General features: G+C 42.2%; 1 protein-coding gene across 1 annotated transcript in view; it reads left to right on the top strand.

The window, feature by feature from the left end:
- Positions 1-350: 350 nt before the first annotated feature.
- Positions 351-13,778, top strand: part of AQR (aquarius intron-binding spliceosomal factor) — a 104,735-nt gene continuing 91,307 nt past the window's right edge. Inside the window, exons 1-6 of the mRNA XM_065402921.1 lie at positions 351-590; positions 2,918-2,974; positions 5,845-5,885; positions 6,959-6,994; positions 11,040-11,160; positions 12,834-12,974. Coding sequence (XP_065258993.1) covers positions 513-590; positions 2,918-2,974; positions 5,845-5,885; positions 6,959-6,994; positions 11,040-11,160; positions 12,834-12,974 — 474 coding nt within the window. The 5' untranslated portion in view covers positions 351-512. The remainder of the gene's footprint in view (positions 591-2,917; positions 2,975-5,844; positions 5,886-6,958; positions 6,995-11,039; positions 11,161-12,833; positions 12,975-13,778) is intronic.

The raw sequence follows: 13,778 nt of genomic DNA, 5'->3' as shown, positions 1-13,778 counted from the left end.
GGAGACTGAGCTGTGCTGTATAATGGGACTATGCCCTGTCACTGCCAAACTCCCTCCTGGCTCCCACAGCAGCACAGGCTCCCAGCCGACTCACCTGGCCCCAAAAAAGTAGAGGGTATGGGAGGAGGGCGCGTATTACCATCTTGCTGCAGTTACACTGAGTGCCCAGCAGGTGGTGCAGCCAACGCATTGTCTCCCACTAACTGCCGCTCTAGCAACGAGCGCTCGATCTCTATGACCTCGCCGGACTGCCTCTCTAGCCCTGGAGATTCTATGATGACGCCAATTCTGCTTCCGTTTTCTCCCTAAACTTCCGCTATTCTGACCCAAGCGGCAAGTGCCAGGTGTGAGGCGAGTAACTCAGCGGGGCTGGCTGAGGCTCTGGGCGGGAGAGTCCATTCGGGGTCGGACCGGGGGCGAGACGGGGGCGGAACAGAACAATCGTGCCTCGAGACTGGTTACCGGGAGGAGACGGGGTGAGTGAGGCGCCGGGACCCCCTACGCGCTTCGACATGGCGGCGGCTTCGCTTCAGCCCAAGAAGATAGTGGCGCCCACCGTGGCGCAGATCAACGCGGAGTTCGTGACCCAGGTGAGGACGGGGAGGGGCCGGAGTGGGGAATATCTGCCCCCCGCCCCGTGCTGCGGCCGAGCGCCGTGGCGAGGAGGACCGGCCGCGGGGTGGGAGCTCTGTGCTGTCAGCCCCGTTAGCTGCCCTGGGCTCTCCCGGGCCAGTGATTAACGACACCCGCCTGGCGACCCCGCCGGGCGGGTGGGGTTTTGGCCTTGGAGACGTTCGTGCCGGTGTAGCGCTGGTCAGCCCCTTGGCCTTACAGTGTCTGATCCCGCTGAGCTCCTGGCTTTGGGGGCGTCCCTAGGCAGCGCGTTGCTCTGGTTCATGGAGCACGGTGTGTACAGCGCCTGAGCAGTTCGACATCCCGTCCGTCCGTGCTTCCCTCGTACGCTTGTGTGGCCTGTCTCCCTCCGCTCACCTGCAGTCCCAGCCACCAACCGGCACGCTTGACTGACCTCGTCTTAAGTGCACGCCGTTCAGTGATTTAATGGAGGGTTGGCTTGGGTTTTTTTAATTACGTGATATGTGGCGATGCTAGGAGCACTGAGTTGTCTGTCAGCAGACTCAGCACGGCAGCTTTGTCTCACACTTGGGTCACGTTTGGAAGGTTATTGTTACAACTACAAGGGCTAAAATCTCGTTCTTCTTTAAGTGGAAACATTACAACTAAAAAAAACCCCATGCAATGGCACCCGAAATAATCATTCTGCACAGCAGACTCTGGTCCCTTTCCCAGCCTTAATCCCACAGAGCCCCTACTCACCAAGGAAGCACATGGCCTGTGAAAAGAACTACAGAGAGTACAGATGAGGAATTCAAAGCACTGACTGCTTACTCACAGCCAGTTGTGCGGAAGGCAGAAAGCTGAGGACTGTTCATGTCTCCTAAGAAGGATGTCCACGCTGCTCAGGTCCACCTCTGCCCATTGCTCCTCCGGCTAGGGCTCCTGAACAATTCCTCTGCAAGAGCAGCTGCAAAAGCCAAGCATGAGCCATCACTATACAAAGCTCCATTGATGCGTGAAATCTTGCCCTCATCCCTGCCTCCATCTCCCATCCCATTACATCAACCCCAGTCGATGAACAGAGACTGAGTGAACACTGACAGTCACCGCTCCACTATCATGCCCACTGCCCCACATGATTTTTGTCCCCTGCTGCTACTTTGTAGTTCCCGAGACCTAGCCTGTGGGGATGCACACTTAGCACACCTGCACATGTCCTATGAAGGGAGATGGCACAAGGAGAGGCAACGACAGAAGCTATGTCTATGTTACAAGCCCTTACAACGGCAGCACTCTAGCTGTGGTGTAGATGCTTACTACAGCAACGGAAGGGGTTTTTCCATCTCTGTTGTAAATCCACCCCCTAGAAAGGCAGAATTCTTCCATTGACCCAGTGGCATCTACACCGGGACGTAGGTCAGCTTAACTATATGTCTTTCAGGGGTGTGAATGGTTTCGTGCCCCTGAACGACATAGCTAGGTCAATCTAAGTTTTAGTTGCAGTTTTTGACTCAACATATGTTCATGAAACTTGTAGAGCAAGCTATCTATTTATTGTAGGGGAATGGATTTTTCAAGTTCTCATTGTATGGTAGTGTTGGAATATACTGCTGCCCAACAGGAAGGTCTCTGCCAAGAAAGTAATAGGTCCTCTGACCTGAGGGACTTGTAAGAAAACAATTTGTAATGGTACAAAGTAAGCAGAACATCGTAACTGTGGCCGAAGGTTCAGCATAATTAGAATGTATCATGAAACAGGTGTGTTTTTAAGCAGTTTTATGTGAATTCCTGCTCTATTCTGTCCAGTGGATCCTCCCCTCCTTCATTCAGAATGAAGCTTGCTCAGAGATGACCATGGAGCCTATGGCAGCATATCTCATTAACCTTGCTGAATCAGGAGATGGGGAGTAGTGAGGAGGTGCTAGGCCTTCAACAGAAATTCCTTGGCCCTTTCTGAATATCCTGAAATCTCTGACATTTCTCAGGAGGTCTTAGAATATCTGCTTGGGTGGAGGCCCATGACCAATGCATACTGTGTGGGGAGCCCACCTGCCCTTCCTGTCCCACCATCAAGATGATTTAGGAGAAACATGCAGTCCTCACGCTCCGTAGTTTTTCATCCAACTTGAGCCTTCCCACATCATCTACGGAGCAGTGCATGACTTAAATAGCACCTTTTTATTAGGTATATCTGTTAGAAGATTAAATTTAGCTAGCATGTGGAATAAAAACGTTGTGGTTTTGGGTCACTATAAAATAGATACAATGTAGTTACAGATGATTTTGTATTTTGTCCAAATGTTTAATGAAAATACTTTTTTTTTTTTTTTTTTCCTTACAGTTGGCAAATAAGTACTGGGCTCCACATGTGAAGAAAAAATTACCTTTTGATTCAAAGGTAAAAACTTAGGTTATTACTTGCATTGGTATTAACAGGATGTAATAGAGTGATGGATGTTTAAAAAATTCTTGGCTAGTAGTATGTAAGAATGTTGTTGTCCCCCCCGTCCTCTCCTCTTCACCCCCCCCCCCCGGAGCTCATCACTGTAGGAGGGTTTCTCTATACAACAAAACAGAAAATTCAGTAGTAGGGTATTAGGCAACCAATATTGATATTCTAAATTTTGTTGGTATTGTCTTGAAAAATTTCCCAAAACAACCTAGTTAACTTTTTATCATGCTAATCTTTCTGATTTTTATTGATAAATACACTTGCATGTTAATAAGGCCCCAATCTTGCAAATGTACATGCTTAACTTTATGTAGGATTAGGAAGTATTAGTAAATCCATAATCCAAAAATATCTGAATGCTGGTGACATAATAGTAGAATTTTCTGAAGACTTCTCGATCCATTGCTAACTTTGCATGCTCAGCAACTGACCACCCTGTGATCTGTCACACATCAGCTAATTCTCTCCTCACTGGTTGTCCCCTACTATGATGACTTGCTACCATTTCTTCCATGATAATTTTCTCAAGATTACTTCCAGCTCTTCACCTGATGTGATCAAAGTACATAAGTCAGCTTCTGTCCAATAATATTTCTAACATAAGAGTCCTTCGTCTTTTCCATCCAGGTAATAGACAAGAGACTTTGCCTTCACCATGTTGAAGGGCTGCAGTTTTCTTCTTGTCAGCAATGTTAGTTTCTTATGTAGGACTACTTGTGTGTAAAGTTAAGTACACGTTTGCAGGATCAGGCATAATAGAGCATCCAAAACTACTCCTGGGGGAATTATATGCCAAAAAATAAAAATTCTGTGCACAATATTTTAAAGGTCTGCAAAATTCTGCATATTTTATTTGTCAGGTTAACATAATTTAATCATGCTCCTTCTATCAGCCCCGGGTGGCTGGGGCTATCAGTGGGTGGTAGAAATCACAAATTCTGCAGGGGAAAAATAAAATCAGTGGGGACATCAATTCTGCGCAAATTTTGCATTACACAGTGGCGCAGAATTCTGGCAGGAGTAATCCAAACCCAGCTTTGGTTTGTGTACCCAACAACTACAGGTGAGTCAGTGGATCTAATTACAATAGATTCCACAATAACGTGTCTAGGGCTTTAGTTAAGATCTTGTCTGCACTATAAATAAATTGAAACTGAGCTGTAATTAGCTCATGTGCCTGTTATAATTGTATAGTAGATGACTCCTTAATGTTCTGGGTCTTCTGATGCATCAGATCATCTTTGTGGTGATAACATAGACCAGGGATTGGCAACCTTTGGCACGCGGCTCGCCAGGGTAAGCACCCTGGTGGGGCGGGCCAGGCCGGTTTATTTACCTGCCACCTCTGCAGGTTCGGCCGATCACGGATCCCACTGGCCGCGATTCGCTGCTCCAGGCCAATGGGAGCCGCGATCGGCCGAACCTGCCAAAGGTTGCTGATCCCTGGCATAGACTAGGAAGGATTGTCCAGTGCTTAGGGCACTGGCCTAGGACATGGGAGACATGGGTTCAATTTCCTGCTGTGCTGTAGACTTCCAAGTTACTTAGTCTCTGTGCTTCAGTTCCCCATCCTTAAAATGCCTTCCTACTTCCCAACGATGTTGAGGGGATAAATGCATTAAAAGATTGTGAAACTTTGAGATCCACCAATGAAAAGCATTATATAAGAAATAGGTATCAATATTTGTATTATTAGCGTTATACAAGTAAATTTAGGAATACGTGCTCAGGAGACCTAATATTTTAGATTCTCTTTGTAAACTTGACTAGCATTTTCTGACATTTACGGAAGCACCAGGTCTATGAAACTGATTGCTTGACACTGGCAGTATGTGTACACTGCAACTTATCCCAGACCCTCTTTGCCTTTGGGCACTGGGGTTCAGTCTCCTCCCCAGCAGTCTGCCTCACTCTCCCCCTTACCATCTTTCCTCTTCCTGTCTGTCTTTAAAACTTTGAGGCTTTTGGACTCCTCACAACCTTTACAGGGCTGTGATGTTCCTGAATAAATGTGTTTCACAAGCCCAGTTGTGGGATCTGACCATCGCATCACAGCAGATCGCTCTAGCACTGTCAATCACAAAGTGTTTATGGAGATGGGCATATGAAGTTGTCTCTCTTTCTGCCTACATGCAACTATCCCCTTTTTGAATTAACTCCTTATAAACAGCACAATAACAAAGGCAAACAGATGGAATATATAATATTTATGAAATATTACAGGCAGCTCCCATGTGCTTTGCAGGGACAGCCCTACCACTCAATTCTTGGTTTAAAGGAAGCAAAAATAATGAAAAATATAGTGTGTGGTTGCTGGATGAAGTTCTGTGGTGACAGTATTGTCTAGCATACAAGTCATGGGCCCAGATTTTCAAAAGTTTCTAGTGGTTTTGGATACCTCTTTTTGTGTGTGTGTGTGTGTTTGCCCAACTTGAAAGATCTTAAAGGGGTCTGAATTTCTGAGGGCAGTTTCACAATACTTTCTGAACATCAGGCCTCTTTAATATGTCTCAAATTGGCTACCCAGAATTATTAGTTAGTTTCAAAACTGGGTTTAGTCTGAGCACTGCCAAAGACTTCCTGTGAGACCTTACCCACTTTTGTAAAGCACTTTAAGATCTGTGGAGGAAAAGTGCAATAAGGATGCAAGGTAGTATTGATATAATTGAGGACTCACCAAATGTCATTAAACGTAGAACATCTAGTTAATGGCAATTCTGATTTCAGAAACCTTAATGTCTAGAATATAAAAATGAATCCATCCAAAAGGATGAGTTCTTTATTAATATAATTTTTTAATATATCATTTGCAATAGGTTATTGAAGATGTGTATACAAAAGAAATTGTCAAATCAAGGTCAGTACAATGTTGCTCCTTTATTATTTAGAATATGTTGGAGACATGTATCCATGCTAATTTAAAGTACTTTAATAATATGAAAGTTAGAAAATGAATGAAACGTGTAGTAATGGCCGTTGGCTGATTTATGTGATTTCAGAGATTAAATGTAAGCTTTCTTTATGGCTACATTTCTAGAATTATGATCTAACTAAGGTCTGATCTAGTGAATAAATCATTCTCTGCGTTCCATTCTCTATTCCCTTTATGAGATTTGTTGTAGCCTAAGGTGGTCTTTGTAGTGATGGTTAATTTTAGAGTCGTTCCCCTCACCCCCAGTTCCCAGTCAATGTGGAGATGTATCTCTCCTTCCTACCCTCTGTGATCTCCCTGCAATGTATTCCTGTTTGAGATATGTAAAGAAGCTGACAGCTAGGGAGACCTTCTCTTCTGGTTGTTGTCTTATTCCTAGTTTACTAATAACAGTTTGCTAAAGAGAATGTTTCATGTGCACAAACAATTGAACATATTCTAATGAACCTTAATGTTAAATAGAGAAGAAGATGAGGCAAAGCATTGTGTAAGGTTAAAAACAACATTCCATGACTGTATCCAGAGAAAAGGGGGCAGCAACTGATATCCTTGAAGGCTCATGGAATCCGTATAAGTTAACATCCCTGGAAGCAAATTTGGGATCTGGAGATCTCTGATTTTAAAATCCGGGACATCAGAGTTTGATTTACAGTTGCTTTATTTTTAATCCCTTTTACCTATAAAATAACCAAAATCATTTGGATTAAAAATTATCATTTGTAGATTTTTATTACAGTGAATTCATGTGGGATTCCTTTTAAATTTAATCCATTGCCTTTGAAGAATAGGTGCTGAAGTTAATTTGGGATCCATTTAGCTGTCATTGCAAGGCAATATTTGAAAGAAGTTGCACAGAAGTTTTAGAAGAAAAGTACAACTTTTTATTAAAAAATCATGAAGTAAAGGAAAAGTTTTACACTTTTTTTGAGTCATCTAGACTAAAGATAAACATGAGAGTTTTTCTTTTGTTTCACTTCTTGTCCTTTTTTCCTTTTTAGGTTTGCCATTAGAAAGATAATGCTTCTTGAATTTAGGTAAGTTTTGGAGTGAAATGAAAATTAACTCTCTATAATAACCAGTGAAAGTAAAGGTCAGACACAGGAGCTTGCAAGGTAGTATACTTCGTCCATCCACACTTGCTAAAGCTCAGAATGAGACAAATAGGAAAATTTAGTGCAGAAAACTTGATATGATGTGGGATAACACTTTTTAGAAGGTCTTGTTTCATGATCCTGAATTTGTAATGTCAATAAATATAGAGCATTGAAAAGGAGTACCAAGTATGCGGCAAATAGTGATAAATTGTGGACACCTCTTACAGGCTCTGATTCAAAGCCCATGGAAGTCAGTGGGAGTCTTTGGATCAGACACATAATTAATGTACAACATTTGTAAGGTATGGTACATTTTAAGGACAGTAGCATGACTTTGTTCACCTGACAGGAGATGGAAATCTGATATTTAGAAATGATTAAGAAAGTCTGCTTTATTGTTTTCAAGTTTCACTGTAATGGATTAAATATAAACCACAAAAAAAAGAAAATGTATGAAATGCCAACATTAATTGTAAATTAATCTTTTATTTCGCTTTGATTTCTCTAGCTCACCTACTGGGGAGGTAGCATGAGCTGGCACTTGGCCAGGACTAAATTGTCCCTTCACCTCTGTCAAACACAAGCTTTTTATCCCTTTTTCTGCTGGCGAGAGATGAAGGGAAGGAGTGTGGTATACAAATGGGACCATTTATTGGAAAAGTAGGATAAGCTTAGAAACAAAATGTTCATTTTTTTAAATGTTGGCATTTTCTCCTCTTTCCTCCCTTTTGTATTTGAAAAGATCTGAGGACAACATCAAATACAATTCTGGTTTTGACCAGGACGATTAAGTAGCTTCTTACTTCATTTCCAGTTGGCATGGATACCCTTGTAAAGAAATACAGTAAAAGCTGTCTTATCCAGCATGTTGGGGTAACTGGGGGTGCCGGTAAGTGAAAAATGCCGGATAACTAAGAGGGAGTGAGTTTGGGTGCGGGCGGGGGTGTAGGGCTGGGGTTTGGGCGCGGGAGGGAGTGTGGGGCGCGGGCTCTGGGAGGGAGTTTGGGTGTGGGAGGAGGTTTGGGGTGCCGGATCCGGGGGCACTCACCTCGGGCGGCAACCTGTCCTGGCTGCTCCTAGGCGGAGGTGCGGCAGGCAGCTCTGCGTGCTGCCCCCGCCCCGAGTGCTGGCTCCGCAGCTCTCATTGGCCAGGAACCAATGGGAGCTGCAGAGGTGGCACCTGCAGGCGGAGGTGGCACCTGCAGGCGGAGGTGGCACCTGCAGGCGGAGGTGGCACCTGCAGGCGGAGGTGGCACCTGCAGGCGGAGGCAGAGTGCAGAACCCTCTGCTGCACCTCTGCCTAGGAGCAGCCAGGACGCCCATGAGGAGATTCGGCCCCACGGTGAGTGCCCCCTGGATCTGGCACTCCGAGCCCCCTCTTGCATCCCTGCCCCAAGCCCCCTCCCGCACTCTAAACCCTGCGTGGCCATTCCTCCACCGAGGAGCAGCAGGGACATGTCACCGCTTCCGGGGAGCCACGCACAGCCAGGTAGGGAGCCTGTCCGCCTTGCGCCAACCGGACTGTAAACCAGACTTTCAATGAAGATTATAAATGCCGGTTTATAGAGCTTTCTGGTTGGTACAGGGCTGGATAACACAGCTTTTACTGTATTCTGTAGTATGCACTGTTTTAATCTTTCCAATAATCTCCCATTCTTTAAGTTGTGTTAGAGGTTCTTCGTGCTGATATTGCTTGTCAGTATATACTCCCCACTAATTCCCTAAACCCTGTGTCTTTTCTGTCTCTCTCTCCCCATCTCCATGTCCTAATAGAGCCTCAATCTTTTCCATCTTCATTTGCACATTTCATATTTCCCTATCCTTGAGCTCCATCAGCTACCATTCTACCAGTTGAGGATGACTGGGCAAGCACCTTTGCAAGAACCAGAGAATCTTCAAAGCTCACAGGAGAATCAGAGTGATGTGAGGCTTTTTCTCCACCTATCAGGGCTGACCACTCTCCATACCCTGGGCCCAATTGTGCAAACTGTCCATATGTGCAACTCCCAATGAACTCCCATCGAGGGTTTGCAGGATTAGTCCTCTATCTTTAGACTGGCCATGTGCCACTCCATTTCTGCACTGTATTGTGGTGCACCAACCTTGTCCTTAGAATGCAAGTGTCTTTGGGCAGAGAAGTTACTGCTAAGGCATTGCTCTCCTCTTGTGCAGCACTATATACCCTTATGATATAAAAAAAAATTTTTTTTTTGGTTCTATAAAATTGTTGGGATAGTTCATCTAATATCCGTGGGTAAAGTGAAGTTTGTTGTCAGATGGATAAGTGTGTATGAAATATTTGTAATGTTTGGGAAGCAAAGTTATGCATATACTGATAGCACTTACTTACCTGTTAAGTTACCCAAAATATTAAAAATATAGGAATGAAAAAGTGGTTAATAACAATAGCAAATTAAATAGGCAGCATTCCTTTATTCAAACTGTAATACTTCAAAACTTATTTATTTTTTTGATAAAGGGCTTTAGTTTACCTATCAATTATAAGCAAGGTATGGATTTGTGAAGCTGCAGACCACGCTCTAACATATTAGTTGGAGTTTTTTTAATTGTAAAGAAATTACTTAATTTGATGTCATAGATTGTAAAAAGCGAGAATTATTGAGAGCACTATTGTTTAATTTATAGTGGTTTATTTTATTTGAGTAATTTTTGTAACTATTAGTGACTTTGTTTATTTAAGTACTTACTCTGGACTCATATCATACCCTCTCAAAGGAAAAGCCTGTGGAAACTTTCCAAATATTCTGTCTTCCTCCATGCAGAATTTCCTTGTATGCTCCCCTCAGGAGTGAAGGATTTAGGGGAATTGGAGGTTGCCTGTTTTGTAGCATCCAATTATGGCTCCCATCAAGAGTGGAGGCCTATTTTTGTCAGAAGTGACCCTGATTCATCTCTTTTGACTGACCTATTTTTAGCGTTATTTCCCATGTAGAGGGCTTTAGCTTATCAGTCAAAGAAGAAAAAAACAGCCTCCTAGCTAAGACATTACAGGAAAACTGAGTATGCCCTTTCTTCCCCAATATAGTTCCTCTGAGTCCAGTTGTCACACAAACCACAGATGAGTTGCAATCTTTGAAAGGGGGTGGGGGCAAGTAAGGCCAAATCTTGGGACTAAGGAGACTTGATTACTATTCCTGACTCAGCCATTGATATTCTATGTGACCTTGAGAAAATTACTTAACTGTTCTGTGACTGTTTCCCCATCTGTAAAACTAGTATAATTATACTTACCTGCTTCACAGGGGGGTGTTGTGAGGTTAAATCCATTAATGTTTGTGTGTGGTGCTCGGGTATTATGGTTTTGGAGTAGAACTGCTGTAAATAAATAAAACTAAGCTCATGGAGCTTTTGTGGGCTCTGCAGTTGCGAAAGCAAATTAGGATTTGGGGTCTTATTCAGTCTAATGTGTTAATTATTTTAGATTGCTTGCCCTGTGGAACTACACCATTTTGTTGCCTTTGTATACGACTTATATGTATAATCTTTGCTGATGCTTAGTCATTTTCTATTATCAAGTAAAATAGGTATATTAATAATCATTTTATAAAATGTGGTGATCTGCCATAGTGCTTTCTCTCATGAGGGAAAGCTGGCATTTGTATCTGAGTACTAGAGGAAGTGTCTGAAGTGCTTAGCATATGCAGTAGATTGAGTTATTCTCTTCTACTGGAAAATCAACCTGAAATAGTGTCCAGGCTTATGATATTATGACCACCTAGTACATGTAAAAACTCTTTAATCAACAATCTTCCAAGTGAGTAATTCATCTCTCTTCATATACTGTGCCTATCCAATAAGTTTTGCTGCAATGACCTAGATTAGATTTAACTTCAGGAACTACTCACAAGTTGTAAAGATGGATTTAAAAAAAAAATCTGTAGATAATTATGCTTTTTTCAGATAAGTGACAGATTAGGTGGGTGATGGGAACTAATGAGAAATTCTCTCTCTTCACTCTTCACAGCCAGTACCTCGAAAATTACCTGTGGATGAATTATTCTCCAGAGGTGTCCAGTAAGGCCTATTTAATGTCAATCTGCTGTATGGTGAATGAGAAGTTCAGAGAAAATGTACCTGCGTGGGAGGTAACCAATTTCAGTTACAGCTTGCATTGACTTTGATCCACAAGTTGCAGCTTTCACACTGTGCCCACTTAAAGTGATGGAAGGTTGCAGAGCTTACAATGTTAAAAGTAAATGGTGCGCTTTCTGAGGTTGTCTGCCAGAGTACTTTGAGCAGTTGTGGTTTTTTTTTTTTTTTTTTTTTTTTTTTGAGAAAAGCAGTGGACAGATGAAAGGTTTCTTTTCATAGGGATTTCTCCTTTGATATGAAATCATTTGTTCTACTGTGTAATGCCTTTGCATTTCAGATATGTTTCCTCTTTTTTTTTTGGCACTTGACAGAAAGTCTGGCATTTGGCGAAGGATTTTTTCTGGTAGTAGGAAAAAAAATGCTGAGAGGAAATTACGTTTGTGTATATAGAAATGTATCACTGGAAGTAGGACAACTATTTTATCTCTGTCAGTTTCTTGTTTGAAACCTTTGAGTAGATTTTTGTAGCTTATATAAACTGAAAATGTTTTATGTATAATATACTTATTAGTAACGCCTTCAGAATACCATTTCTTAAGTAAACCTCTAATTTTTAAATATATATATATAAGTAGGTGTCAGCAATATAATCTAGGCAGAAATATAATATGCAAACCTTAGAACAGAGGCACATTTTCCTCCTAATATGATTTACTGATTTAAAATATATATATATCAATATATAGACCTTTTAAGCACTTCTGAAATAGTGATCACCATTAGATATAAAAATATACCATGTGCAATGTTTTAAAAAACAAACAACTACTACAAATCTCATTGTACCTCAATACATTCCATGTATAGGCAGGTGATAGTACGGTAAAGTCAGTAGTGTGTTAGTTTACTTTTTAATAGTGCCCATTATATTGATCTTACAAGAGAAAAGGAAGGGAATTACTTTAGTGTTAGTGAAACAGGCCAGATGAATAGCCTAGATGAGTGACTCCGTTTGCCCAGGTGTCTGCAGCTTCTGTATCAGCACAGGTACTGCATGGGAAGTGACAGGTGCAAGCCTCCTCACACCTTCCTATCCGTGTACTTGAGTCTTGTTCTGGAGGGGCAACCGGTCCCCGTGATTATCCAATCCTTGTTTTCTCTGCTGAGATGATTGAGTGCCCCTGTTATGGTGACTTTGTGGGGTAGGAGCTAGAGCAAGACTCATTGCTCTGACCACCAAACAACTGTGACTTTTTTTTTTAGTCAGAATCCACCTGATTCCCTGATACTCTGACTGGGCCTGAACACAGGTTAGAGTGGTATGGGGGCTGATCTAATTGGTACCAGCTGGTAATAGTCCCACAGGATCCTCTGCTAGCTGAGCCTAACCAGAACATGGAGTATTCCTGCCAGGATTCTGACATACCTCCTCCCCAACACACCACCTGGGCCACAAACTGGGTAGAGTGTGTGTCAAAGCCAGCCAGTGCTCTGCCCCTGGGGACTCCCGCACATCATGGGAATTCTGGAACAGGAAGATATGGCCAGTCTCTGCTCTATTTGTACTGTGTAAGAAGCATAAAGGGACCAAAGTAGGGCAGAGAATCAGCCACAATGTTTTTCATGTGTGGATTTTGTTAAGAACTTACTTAAATTTTTTTGTGTTAGACAGTAAATAGTTTTGACTGGAGCTAATTGAAAATACAACTTTCCCTTCTATTCCTAGACATTCAAAAAGAAGCCAGAGCACTTTCCTTTCTTTTTCAAATGTATATTGGAAGCATCATTAGATGAGAGTGACAGTGAACTGTCTCTGCATGAACAGACAGTCCTTCTGCTCTTCCTTGATCACTGCTTCAACAGTTTAGTAAGTTATGCTGAACATGTTTGAATATTTTCCATATGGCTGTACTGTTCCAGGTGAGAACTAGATTGATTTAATTGGTGAGTCTGCTAAATAGGACATACATTGAAATTCCTATCCTCAGGAGTTGGGTGCAGCAGGGAAGGCTGTGGTAGTTGCTGTGGCCCTTGTGTACTGTTCCATTCCCTTCTGCCTCCTTCCAACTACTGACTGTCGTGCTATGGGGAAGGGCATGCAGTGTCTTATCTCAAAGTTGAGAGAGGGAGTGTGTACTATAGAAGACTTAAGAGGGCATAAGACTATTAGTTATTGGAGTCCTAAGTTCAGTTAAATTTATAACTGTATATTATACTGGGAAATGTGCTTTTATTTTATAATTGTGTCTTTTTAAAGAACTGGTTGGAAAACTTCCATGTAAATGAAATTTTGATGAAACACCGAAAAAAGACTTAGCAATTTTTTTTTACTTTTCTAACCAGTTCTAGTTATTAATGTATTGCTGCACTAATAGTTGTTTTAAAGAGCAACCACAAAAGTGTGTGTTTAGTTTCTAGTGGAAGTGGTATAAAACTATAGATCATAACTTGGTGCAATTGGCATTATACATACAATGGATATTTGAAGCTGAACTAGCTTTTGTCCAAAGGGTGGCTCCTCTGGAGCATAAGTTTTCTACACACACACATTATTTGAAATATTGCTCCCCCGTCATTCATGGTGGTGATGGTCTTTCATTATTTGTATTTTGCTTTCACCTACAAATCCCCAGTCAAATTCAGTGTTGTAGTTAAGCTTGATATAATTCTT

The sequence above is a fragment of the Emys orbicularis genome, chromosome 4 (assembly GCF_028017835.1).
Source record: "Emys orbicularis isolate rEmyOrb1 chromosome 4, rEmyOrb1.hap1, whole genome shotgun sequence".
Lineage (NCBI taxonomy): Eukaryota > Metazoa > Chordata > Testudines > Emydidae > Emys > Emys orbicularis.
This window is presented reverse-complemented; position numbering and strand designations above follow the sequence as displayed.